The following is a 12,782-nucleotide window of genomic DNA, read 5'->3' as shown; positions in this document are numbered from 1 at the left end:
GTCCTAGCGCGACTAAGGTGGTCTTCGCATAACCTTGACCTATCCGAGGTGGTCTTGAGGTCAGGCCGAGGTGGGCTTTTTGGTGGGTTATTATGTAAAGTTAGCGTCAGGAGGAATTTTCTAACCCGACTCCTCCAATGCATAAGTTAGTTCCGAAAATTACATAGGGTGTGAGAGGTTTTTGGAAAAAGGTCCGACTCCTGGGCCGACACTAGGGGTCGGCTTTTATACCTGACCAACTAAGGAGATCCTCCATAATAGCCCCAACGTCTCCCTTGTTTTGTCTGTAGGGGTGATATGTTCAAACGACCTCCTATGAAGTATTGTCCATGGGGGCCGATAGAGAGATAAATAGGCCCGAACAACCTCCATGAATTGTTGGCCACGGAAGTCGATAGGGCCCGTCCAAATGGCCTCTCGTGGATTATTATGCATAGAAATCGACAAACCATAACCACCCACCACGTTATTTCCTTGTGGGTGATTCGACTTTTTTCTTCAATGTTAGCGCTTTTAGAATGATTAGTTGGTGGATGGTGATTGGTTACTAAAATATGTTCTATCAAACTTTATTAACTTAGAAGATGGGAATGCTCATGAATTTCATCTTAATTATTGCATTAGTATTGGAAGGAAAAAATTATTTCTTATACTGTGGTTTATTCATGATAAAAGCAATATTACATAGATATCAATGTAGCAAAGGTTATATTATGAGGTTGTCTAATATTAGAACTTAATTGTGAATGAAATATGTCTGATAGCAGCGATCAAATGGTCAAATGATTAACCCATGTGATAAATCATAAGAGGTGTGCAATAATTTTGATACAAAATTAGAAGAAAACATCCTATTCCATAGCACAATATTCATCTCTAATACCATAATTATTGTTGTCTATTTTAGAAAACAATTAAATGAGACATTTTTTTTTTTTAATCTCAAATGGATGCATTTTATGGAATGAGGAGACAACGCTTTGGTTGCCCAAATAAGAGTGTCAAACTCATGAGATGTGTGAGGGAATTGAGGCTTGTTGACATTAACTACCTGCATTAGGTTTGTTGGATGCATGAGATGCTTCAAAGTTGAGGCATTCCAACTTGAACCACTCGTATAGGATTGTCAAACATATGAGAGGGTGTTAGATGCACAAGGATGTGAGAGCGAGCTAACTTCAACCACCCATGTAGCATGTGTAGACGCATTGGACATGAAAGTGTTAATCGGTGTCGAATGCATGAGAGGCATGCTAGTGTTGAGGCATATTGACTTTAAGAATCTACTAGTAGCTATCAGACATGTGAAATGTTTGAGGGTGTCATGATGTGTGGACTTGGACCACTTGTAAAGGAAGTGTTAAACATATAAGACATACAAGAGTATCTTGGAATGCCAAGGTGAACCACCTCTACAAAGGTTTCAAACACATAAGACTTATGAGGGTATCATTGCATGTGGACTTGAACTGCTTGTGTATGGGGTTGTTTGATGCATAAGACAAGTAAGGGTGTCGTGATAGGTGACATAAGCTAACTATGTAGTGGGTGTCAAATGCAAGAGATATATGAGGGCATTATAGCGTGTAGAGTTAATTGCTTACATGAGGGATCTCAGACAAATGAGATGCACAAGGGCATTTAGGTGTGTTAACTCTAACTGCTCATGTATAGCCATCAAATGTTCAAGGAAGTTAGATGCACTAGATCTAGTAGCGCATTAGAGTGTGTTGACTTACATAGTCTATGTAGGGTGTATCAATTACATGAGATACACGAGAGATTGGGGTGTGCAACTTGAACCACACATATAGGTGGTGTTGGACACAAGTGGCCTAGGTGTTAGTCATGGGTGCCCTGCAAGTCATTCACGTGAGTGATGACATGTGTGACATAACACGCAATCTTTTTTACTATTATTATTATGGTAATTTCTTACTTTATATTGCTTATTGCATATATATGTTATGATCTCTATGGATCTGTACAATAGGAATCAGATCATGATAGGATTACAATAATGAGACTAATTCACCTTTAAACATAGACCCTAAATAATCCCGGTCATAGGTTACTCGAGAAGGACATTGAGATAACCGGACAAACTAGTGCGTTGTATACTTGTCCATATGATGGAGTCAGCTGGTCTCATAGCTACTTATGTGGGGACATTAAGGATACAATACATGTGCTCATTGGAGAATGAGTTCACTAATTGATCTGCTCACGGAATACTGGATGGTTGATGATGCCTTCTTAACAAACAGTAATTCCGTAGTCCGAATAGTGTATATGGTCCTTAGACTTGAGACATCAAGGATGTCCTGTATGAGTATTCCATTCTTTGATACTAGACTTATAGATTTGAAATTTTCAAATCTAGTACAATTGGTTATTGAGAGTGGCAGCCAACCTTATGAGGGTTATTGAGTATCGATAGAGGATCATCCACTCTCGGTATCATGAGAGAAATATTCTATTTTCTTGCTCAAACAAATACTTGGCCAAGGTGATTCGGATTGAGAGAGAAAGAGTTCTCCGGGAGAATCCGATTAGAGCAAGACTCGATAAGAAACCGTATGGGCATGATAGTACCATGCTCGATATATGGTCTTTGGAATAGTAGATGGTTGAGAGACTATAGGTACATGGTAACTAAGGATAGATAGATCCAAAAGATTGGATTCTCCTATATCATATAGGGACTGCGACCTAGTGGCCTAGTACGTCCGTAGTCGATAAGTCGAGTGAATTATTATGGAGATAATAATTCAATGAGCCAAAATGAGTTCTGACAATTATGACTCATGACCAGATCGATATTGGGCCTAAAGGGTCACACACATATGGTAGGTGTTGCGATATGTAATGGTTCAGATATGAGATATCGGCTTGAGCTCCTATCTTATTGGATATCCAATAAGCTCATGAATTATTGGACCCTATGGATGAAATCCAATAAGAGTCAATAAGAGATTATTGGATAGAAATCTACTAATCTACGAGGCTTAGATAGTTAGATGGAGATCCAATACTCAATAGAGCTGGATTCATTAGAGTTAAGTAGACAAGGAACTAATGGTTCATAGGCTAGGGCTTTTTTTATTGCCTCTCCTATTGTCCTCCCCATCTCCTCCTCAGATAACAGGTTTGGAGTTTTAAGGAGCATCGTCGCAACCATGTTGTGTGGATCACTACTAGAGAGAACGACACTTGACCTCCTTCACCCTCTTCTAGAGATTTGCAATGATTCAAGGATATACGATCTCCCTAGGTAATACAATCTTTCATATACACAATTTTAAGTTTCTCAAATTTTGTGCACCAATCTTCGCACGATGATGAACACATATTTTGAGAAATTAGGGATTTTATTTTTAATATTCTTCTACTGTGCATGTGATATCACCCCTAGATTTTCCAACACATAGGCGGGCATTCCTACGATATTCAATGCCCTCCTTCTAGTGCCAAATTATTGAGGGGACGCATCATGGACGGTCGAGTCAGCCCAGCTTGGTCTTGTCCAAAAGGTGTAGAGACATCCGAGGAACCCTTGTGGCGGTCCTAGTGCGACTAAGGTGGTCTTCGCATAACCTTGACCTATCTGAGGTGGTCTTGAGGTCAAGCCGAGGTGGGCTTTTTGGTGGGTTATTGCGCAAAGGTTAGCGTCGGGAGGAATTTTCTGACCCGACTCCTCCAACGCACAAGTTAGTTCTAAAAATTACATAGGGTGTGAGAGGTTTTTGGAAATAGGTCTGACTCTTAGGCCGACACCAGGGGTCGGCTTTTATACTTGACCAACTAAGGAGATCCTCCATAATAGCCCCAACATCTTCCTTGGTGTTTTGTCTGTAGAGGTGATATGTTCGAACAACCTCTTATGAACTATTGTCCATGGGGGCCGATAGAGGGATAAACAGGCCCGAACAACCTTCATGAACTATTGGCCACAGAAGTTGATAGGGCCAGTCCAAATGACCTCCCGTGGATTATTATCCATAGAAAACAAACCATAACCACCCACCACGTTATTTCCTAGTGGGTGATTCGACTTTTTTCTTCAATGTTAGCGCTTTTAGAATGATTAGTTGGTCGACGGGGATTGGTTACCAAAATATTTTCTATCAGACTTTATTAACTTAGAGGATGGGAATGCTCATGAATTTCATCTTAATTATTGCATTAGTATTAGAAGGAAAAAAATTTTATATTATACTATGGTTTATTCATGATAAAAGCAATATTACGTAGATATCATTGTAGCAAAGGCTATATTATGAGGTTGTCTAATTAGAACTTAATTGTGAATGAAATATGTCTGATAGCAGCGATCAAATGGTCAAATGATTAACTCACGTGATAAATCATAAGAGGTGTGCAATCATTTTGATACAAAATTAGAAGAAAACATCCTATTCCATAGCACAATATTCATCTCTAATACCATAATTATTGTTGTCTATTTTAGAAAACAATTAAATGAGACATATATATATTTTTAAATCTCTAATGGATGCATTTTATGGAATGAGGAGACAACGCTTTGGTTGCCCATAGAAGAGTGTCAAACTCATGAGATGTGTGAGGGAATTGAGGCTTGTTGACATTAACTACCTACGTTAGGTTTGTTGGATGCATGAGATGCTTCAAAGTTGAGGCATTCCAACTTGAACCACTCGTATAGGATTGTCAAACATATGAGGGTGTTAGATGCACAAGAGTATTGAGAGCGTGCTAACTTCAATCACCCATGTAGCATGTGTAGACGCATTAGACATATGAAGATGTTAGTGGGTGTCGAATGCATAAGAGGCATGTTGTTGTTGAGGCATACTGACTTTAACTATCTACTAGTAGCTATCAGACATATGAAATATTTGAGGGTGTTATGATGTGTGACTTGGACCACTTGCAAAGAAGGTGTTAAACATATAAGACATACAAGAGTATCTTAGAATGCCAAGGTGAACTATATCTACATAGGTTTCAAACGCATAAGACGTATGAGGGTATCATTGCATGTAGACTTGAACTGCTTGTGTACGGGGTTGTTAGATACATAAGACAAGTAAGGGTATCGTGACAAGTGACACAAGCCACTTATGTAGTAGGTGTCAAATGCAAGAGATACACGAGGGCATTATGGTGTGTGGAGTTGATTAATTACATTAGGGGTGTCAGACAAATGAGATGCACAAGAGCATTTAGGTGTGTTGACTCTAACTGTTCATGTAGGGCCATCAAATGTTCAAAGGAGTTAGATGCACTAGATCTAGTAGCTCATTACGGTGTGTCGACTTAAATATTGTATATAGAGTGTCTCAATCACATGAGATGCACGAGAGATTGGGGTGTGCAACTTGAACCACACGTGTAGGTGGTGTTGGACACGAGAGGCATAAGGGCATCAAGCATGTGGACCTAAATTGGCTACAAAGATGGTGTTAGACGCATGAGATACACGAGGTCATCAGAGTATGCTGAATTGTTAGTATAGGGGCTAGAGACACATAAGACATGAGAGGCTATCATGATGTCTGAACTCAAATCATCAACATAGGGGGTGTTGAATGCATGAGACACATGAGGGCATTGTGTAGCATAGACTTGAATATCCTGCATAATGGGTTTTAAACACATAAGAGACATAAGGGCCTTAGGAGCATGGTTACTTGAATAACCTAAGGGGGTGTCAAATGCGTTAGATGTGTGAGGGAGTCATGAATACCAACTTAAAGTGCCCATATGGGGGTCTTGGATACATAAGATACATAAGGCCATCGGGGCTTGCCAATCTTTGATCACTCACATAAGGGTGTCATAAACATGAGATGCACAAGAGTATCAAGGCATGCCATTTGAACTGCCCATATAAAGGGGTGTTAGTCACATAAGATGCACAAGGGCACTAAGGCATGCATTGAACTATTTATGTAGGAAGTGTTAGATATATTAGAAGCATGAGGGCATTAGAATGTGTTGACTTAAACTACCCACATAGGGCGCAAATGCAAGATATGTATGAGCATGCGAGGGCATGCCAATATTGCTAACATAGGGATTGTCGAATACATAAGACATACAAAGGCATTAGGGCTTATTGTCATAAACTACTTATTTAGGGGGTGTGAGACAAATGAGATGTAGAGGGGTGTTGTAGCATATTGACTTGAACATCCTCTTTATGGGGTGTCAAATACATAAGACATATGAAGGCATCTGGATGCATCGACTTGAATCGCTTGCATAGAAGCATTAGACATATGAGAAATGCAAGAGCTTTGGGCATGCTAACTTCGACCACCTGCATAGAGGTGGTGTTAGATGCATGAGACACTCAAGGGTTTTGAGGTATTCCCAATTGAACTAAATGCATAGGGGTATTGGATGTATAAAACATGTGAGTGTGTGATGGCAGATTGACTTGAACTACCTACATAGAGGTGTCAATCACATAAGACATGTGAGGGTATCGATGCATGCTTATTTGAATCACTCACATATGAGGCAAAAGATGGATTAGACATGTGAGAGTATCATGGCTACCGACTTAAACTGTCCATATAGGAGATGCCAAACGAATTAAATGCACGAGGACATCTACATTTACTAACTTTAAGCACCCAAATAAGGGTATTGGATGCAAGATACTTGTGAGGGCATTTGAGTATACTCACTTGAATTTCTCACATAGAAGTGTCGATCATATCAAACATGCGAGGGCACCGATGTGCCTGCTTGAATCACTCATATGAGTGTTATTAAATGAATTAGACATATGAGGGTATTGTGGCTATTGAATTGAACCGCTCATATATGGTGTATCAGATGGATTAGATGTGTGAGGGTATCTAGGCTTGCTAACTTGAACCACCAAAGTAGGGTTGTAAGATATAAGACACACACAAGGGCATCTAGGCATACCCACTTGAATATCTCTCATATGAGGTGTCAAACATATGAGATGTGCGAGGACACAAGGGGTTAGATACACAAGAGTGCGGCAACACTAGGGCATGACTTAAAACACTCACATAAGGGTAAAATAGGATGCACAAGACGCATGACGACATTGGAGTGTGTCTACTTAACCACTTGCATAGTAGGTGTCAAAAGCACAAGACATGCAAGAGTGTTGGATGTATAGACTTGAATAACCCACATAAAGGGTGTTGGATGTATTTGAGTGTGCCAACTTGAATGACCCATGTAAAGGTGTTGAATGCATGAAACACATGAGGGTAACGAGGCTTGTTGACTTAAACCGCTCTCATTGGTGGTGTTGAACACATGAGACACAGGAATGTCAAGGTGTGATGATTTGAACTGCTCGCATAGGGGTTGTCAAATATCTAAGGGTGTTAACTATATAACAAATGAGGACATCAAGGCGTGTTGACTTAAATTGCCTACATAAGTAGTGTTTAGATATATGAGTTGGGACTTGACCTGAACCACTTGTGTTGGTGGTGTCAAACACATGAATCATGCATCGACATTGTAATATGTCGATGTAGACCTGCCACATAGACGATGTTGGATGCATGAGGGTATCATAGCTTGATGACTTAAATCACCTATATAGAGGGTGTCAAATGCATAAATCATGCATGGGCATCAAGGCTTCCTAACTTGAACTGCTCTCGCAAAAGGTATTAGATGCATGAGACACATAGACATGTGATAGCATCACAACTTGTCAGCCATTGTAGAGCTTGTGAGATGCATGAGACACGTATGGGCATTACAACATGCTAATCAAACTACCTACATAGGGGATACTAGACGCATGAGACATTAGGCATTAGAGCATGCTGACTTGAATCGCTCACATAGGAATGTCAGATACATGAAACACATAATGGCATATGGGTATGTTATCTTGAGTCACTGCCATAGTGGGTGTCACATGCATGTGATGCTTTTAGGATCAGAGCGTGTTGACTTGAATAACATGCATAGGGAGTGTTGAATGTATGAGAGGCATGAGAGCATTAGAAGTATACTAATTTGAATCACCCATTTTGGTTTTGTTGATCATATGAGACACACGAGGATAGTGAAATTTGATGAGTTGAATGACTCGCATCGGGTATATTGGACGCATGAGACATATGAGGGTCAAGACATGTCAACTTGAGCCAGTCACATAAGGGATATAAGATGTTCGACGGCATTTGATACATAAGACGCATGAGGGCATTTAAGCTTGTTGACTTGAACTATCCATCTAAAAATTATCGAAAACATAAAACACATAAGGTTCTAACATCACGAAATTGCCTAACTAGATAGTTTTGGAATTATGAAATACATAAGGTATTAGGGCTTACCGACTTAAACCACTCACAACAATGTTGAACGAATGATTCCTATTAGGAAATCGGAGCTCATTGGTTTGAATTGCCAATAAATAAGATTACTAACGCATGAGACATGAATCAAAATAAAAATAAAGAAGGGAACTCCTAGACCCAGTTAAAATATGAAAACAGGGGCTCTTAAGTAAAAAAAAAAGAGACAATCAATGGCTTTTTATAAATAATTAAATTGGTAGGTGTAAAAACAGAAACAACTGACTACATGCAATTTTGGTAAACACAACTGAGAAAGTAAAATCCTCGGGACCGACTAACGCATGAGAGACACCATATCAGCTGGCCAACTTTTCGGGGTGACTCGACCAAATCGGGCGAGAATGCGTTTACCACACGTTGCCTATTTGGCCGCTTATTTGTCATCTGCCACTCTCTCTGGGTTCTTCCTGCATCTCCCCTCTCTCTCCCGCCACCGTGGTGGCAGAAGAAGGAATCCGTGGTTGGAGGAGCTGCCGAGATGCACAATACATCGCCGCCCGCCTACGTTCCCATCTCCGCCTACCCCGATCCAGCGCCCGTGCCCCCATCGCGGCCTTCCGTCTCGGAGGCTCGCCCTTCTCCGGCCCCCGCGCCGCCTAACGCGTCCTCTCCCACCGCCGGAGCCGCCGATCAGGTCTCCAGCTTTAAGGAGCACGGCAGGGCCCTGATCTCCGCCCAGCGCCCGTGGCTGCAGCTTCTCGACGTCACCGCCCTCGCTCGCCCCGCCAGCGCCGGCGACGCTTGCTTCCGCCTCCGCCATAACATAGCCTACTTCCGCACCAACTACACCCTCTTCTGCCTCTCCGTCCTCGCCGTCTCCCTCCTCTGGCACCCTGCCTCCCTGTTCGCCTTCATCGCCCTCACCGCCGCCTGGTTCTTCCTCTACTTCACCCCAGACTGGCCGGTCGTCCTCTGCGGCCGCCCGATCACCGACGGGACCATCCTCGGCGTGCTCTCCGTGGCCACGATCTTCGCTCTCATCTTCTCCAATGTCGGACCGACCGTCTTCGGAGCCATCATGATCGGGACAGTGATCATCTGCCTGCATTCGCTGTTCAGGGCGACGACGGACGATCGCTTTCTCCATGAAACAGAGGCCGCAAGCGGCGGATTGGTTGTCCCCGCTTACGGGATCGCATTATTTTCTTGACAATTACAACTTGATCATATCGTTATTGATTACAGAGTATATCAAACTGTTCTGTTCTGAAGTTAGGCTTAAGGGAATAAAGCCCATAGTAATTCCCAATATCAAATGGGACCGTGAGTTATTGTGTTTTGTATATATTTCTTTAAATTTATGATTAGTGCATACACATATATCCGAGTTTTTATGTAACATGTTAAAGAAGTTGGTCACTATCGACTCAACATGTCACATTCGACGCAAAATCTAAAAGGAATCAACCAACCATGCAAATTCAAATTTATGTAACATGTTAAAGAAATTGGTCAATGCAATTTTAGATTCAAGTGAATTTTTGATATCAATTATGATATCTTTCTTATTCCAAGTGATGATACTTAGGCATGAAATGGAAGTATGATTAGAATGGGGTTGCATCTACCAAGTCAGCCAATAGATTTATTTATATATAAGCTTGAAAGGTTTGACATCTTCCTACTATGCTAAGGGTGAAGGTCTTTTGTTGAAAGTTAATCGCAGCGTTGCTCCTAATCTTAGATAGATCGACCAATATGGGCATTGAAAATACTAGCAACTGCTTTTTGTGTTTGAAGAAAAAAAAAAAGGAATTATTAATCATATTTTCCCACATGGCATGTTTTTCAAAATTATATGGAATATATGTGAACAAAGAATTAGAAGTATTTCCCTAATTGGTTAAAGGGGCAGGCAATTGCACGAGGAAGGGAAGGATTTGAAGCAATGGGTTAATATGATGTGGTCTAGTGAGAGACAAAGTTGCGGCCTTTGTCCTCGATCATCAAGGAAACCAAAACACGGAACGAATGGAAGGGAAATGGATGTCAAATACATGTGGAATAGGAAAGCCCTAATTAAACCATTGCGGGAGGCACAACTTAATATTGATCGGTCTAGAATTAATGACGATGATGAGGGAGGGGCTGGATGAGCAGTAAAATTAATCCATTGTGGTAGGTGAGGAATAAAATGAGGGATAAGCTGAGAAAGTTGGTGAATCACACCTATTTTTGGTAGAGAAGGGAAGGGAATTAATGAAGTAGCAAGGTTAATATGGAACGTAGAACCAATTGCTAGGCAAACAATCTTTGGTGATGAAAGGGAGCTAGCAATGTAGGCAATACAAAATGAATAGAAAAAGTAATAATTATAACATCGTCTTAATACAATGAATAATGTTAGAAATCTGTGTTATGCGTCGGGAAATCGTCTATATAAACACCAAAGAGGGTGACCCCAAAGTACATACACTACTGCTAGTGAAAAGAGAGCGCGAAAGCGAAAGAGAAAGTAAGAGAAAGCGACAGAGAGAGTGGTGCAGCTTGCCATGGCCATCAACGTGGGAAAGGCAAACCTTGTGGAGCACTTGGAGCTCATCCTCAGTCTCCGTGGCTCCTACCCGATAGTGGCAATCGATACGGAGTTCCCGGGGTTCGTTCGCGACACCCCTCGCAATGCCCACCGAAGAAGAAAGATACAATGACGTGAAGCACAACGTGGATAACATGCACCTGATCCAGCTGGGCGTCGCCTTGTTCGACGAAGGCGGCAACACCCCATGGCCGGGGTGCTGTTGGCAGTTCAATTTTTCGGATTTCGATCCCGATGTGGATGCTTCCTCTCCCGACTCCATCGAGTTGTTGGCACAGAGCGGGCACGACTTCCAGCAATACCGACGACACGGCATCGACGCGCGGCGGTGCGCCTATCTGGTATGCGTGAAGCTCTTCTGCCAACCCTACAGCTCCAAGTATGTTACGTTTCATGGACTCTACGACGTGGCATTTGTGATAAAGATGATCACCCGAGCCCCACTGCCCAACACCTTGAACGAGTTCTCTGATTTGGTGAGGACCATCTTCGGCCAGATTTATGATCTCAAATATATATCTCGATTTTGTGGAGGACTGCGTCGGGGAGAGATTGGTTTGGTGGGACTATCAAGGTTATTGAACTTTGAACCCGTAGGGATCCGTCACCAAGCAGCATATGACAGTCTACTAATTGGGGCACTCTTCAACGAAATGAAGCAACGAAGGCATAACGTAGAGGACGACATATCTGCATCGGTCCTCTATGGTATAGAGAATAGATGCGTCGAGTGTTGGGCTGATAGCCCATATTCAGCCCATGTGGGCTAGGGCAGCCCATAGTCCACACCCCCTCTTAATCTAACCCTAATTAAGATAAGGGGGTATGGTGGCTGCATTTTAGAAGCAGAAAAAGACTATAAAAAGGCAGCAACGTGGCAGATCTTGAGGGCCACGGGATTCCAAAGAGAATAAGGAGAACAAGGCAGAAAAGGAAGAGAAAGAAAGGGAAGAAGACAAGGACAACGCAGAGATACTGTTCTCAATCATCTAGCAGTGTTCTCATCTCAGGTTAGATCAAATCTACAGTAGACTCTTGCTGTGATTACTTGGGGAGGTTTTAGATATTGTGGGCAGTGACGTGATCCTTGTATCCCAGTTATTCTCTTGTGGTTGTTGCTAGGGTTTTGGGCAAGAGATTGAGATTTGTATATTCATTATTCTCATAGTGGATTATCTCTAATTTGCCCCGTGGTTTTTACCCTTCACATTGAAGGGGTTTTCCACATATATCTTGGTGTTCTGTTTGATTGTGTTTCCATTTTATTCCGCTGCGTATTATGGTCTTCTAGTATTTGTTCATATACAAAGGTTATTCCTCTTTATGTCCCAATCAACTAGTATCAGAGCGGGGTTTTGGTGATTTAATTTTTGTATTTGAACATGGAGGCCAGTAATATTTCTCGCATGATTAGTTTGAATGGAAATAATTGGATGATATGGAAACCAAGAATGGAAGATCTCTTGTATTGCAAAGATTTGTATGGACCTTTGCAAGGGGATAGTGTAAAACCTACAACTATGACAGATGATGAGTGGAAGAGGTTAGATCGAAAAACAATTGGGTTTATTAGACAGTGGCTTGATGATAGTGTCTTTCACCATGTTTCTACTGAAATTTCTGCATATTCTCTTTGGAAAAAACTGGAAAGTCTCTATGAAAGAAAAACAGCTGGCAACAAAGCTTTTTTGATTAGAAAACTTGTGAACCTAAAATATAGAGAGGGTGCTTCTATTGCTGAGCATTTGAATGAAATGCAGAGTATTACTAACCAGTTATCCTCTATGAAAATGTCTCTTGATGATGAGTTGCAGGCATTGTTACTTCTCAGTTCATTACCAGAAAGTTGGGAGACACTGGTGGTTTCCCTTAGTAATTCTGCGCCA

At 41.5% G+C, this 12,782-nt stretch overlaps 2 protein-coding genes across 2 annotated transcripts; both read left to right on the top strand.

Moving 5' to 3' along the window:
* The first annotated feature begins 8,838 nt into the window (after positions 1-8,838).
* Positions 8,839-9,510, top strand: LOC135679253 (PRA1 family protein E-like). The gene has a single exon (XM_065192785.1). It carries the CDS (start codon positions 8,839-8,841, stop codon positions 9,508-9,510), a length of 672 nt encoding a protein of 223 aa, XP_065048857.1.
* A 1,469-nt stretch (positions 9,511-10,979) lies between these two features.
* LOC135679246 (probable CCR4-associated factor 1 homolog 11) lies at positions 10,980-11,666 on the top strand. The gene has a single exon (XM_065192773.1). The coding sequence runs from the start codon at positions 10,980-10,982 to the stop codon at positions 11,664-11,666; it is 687 nt and encodes a 228-aa protein (XP_065048845.1).
* The last annotated feature ends 1,116 nt before the right edge of the window (positions 11,667-12,782 follow it).

This window comes from Musa acuminata, chromosome BXJ1-1 (assembly GCF_036884655.1).
Source record: "Musa acuminata AAA Group cultivar baxijiao chromosome BXJ1-1, Cavendish_Baxijiao_AAA, whole genome shotgun sequence".
Classification (NCBI taxonomy): Eukaryota; Viridiplantae; Streptophyta; class Magnoliopsida; order Zingiberales; family Musaceae; genus Musa; species Musa acuminata.
This window is presented reverse-complemented; position numbering and strand designations above follow the sequence as displayed.

Coding starts and splice junctions, on each gene's coding strand:
- LOC135679253 (XM_065192785.1), top strand. CDS start 8,839: ATGCACAATACATCGCCGCCCGCCTACGTTCCCATCTCCGCCTACCCC.
- LOC135679246 (XM_065192773.1), top strand. CDS start 10,980: ATGCCCACCGAAGAAGAAAGATACAATGACGTGAAGCACAACGTGGAT.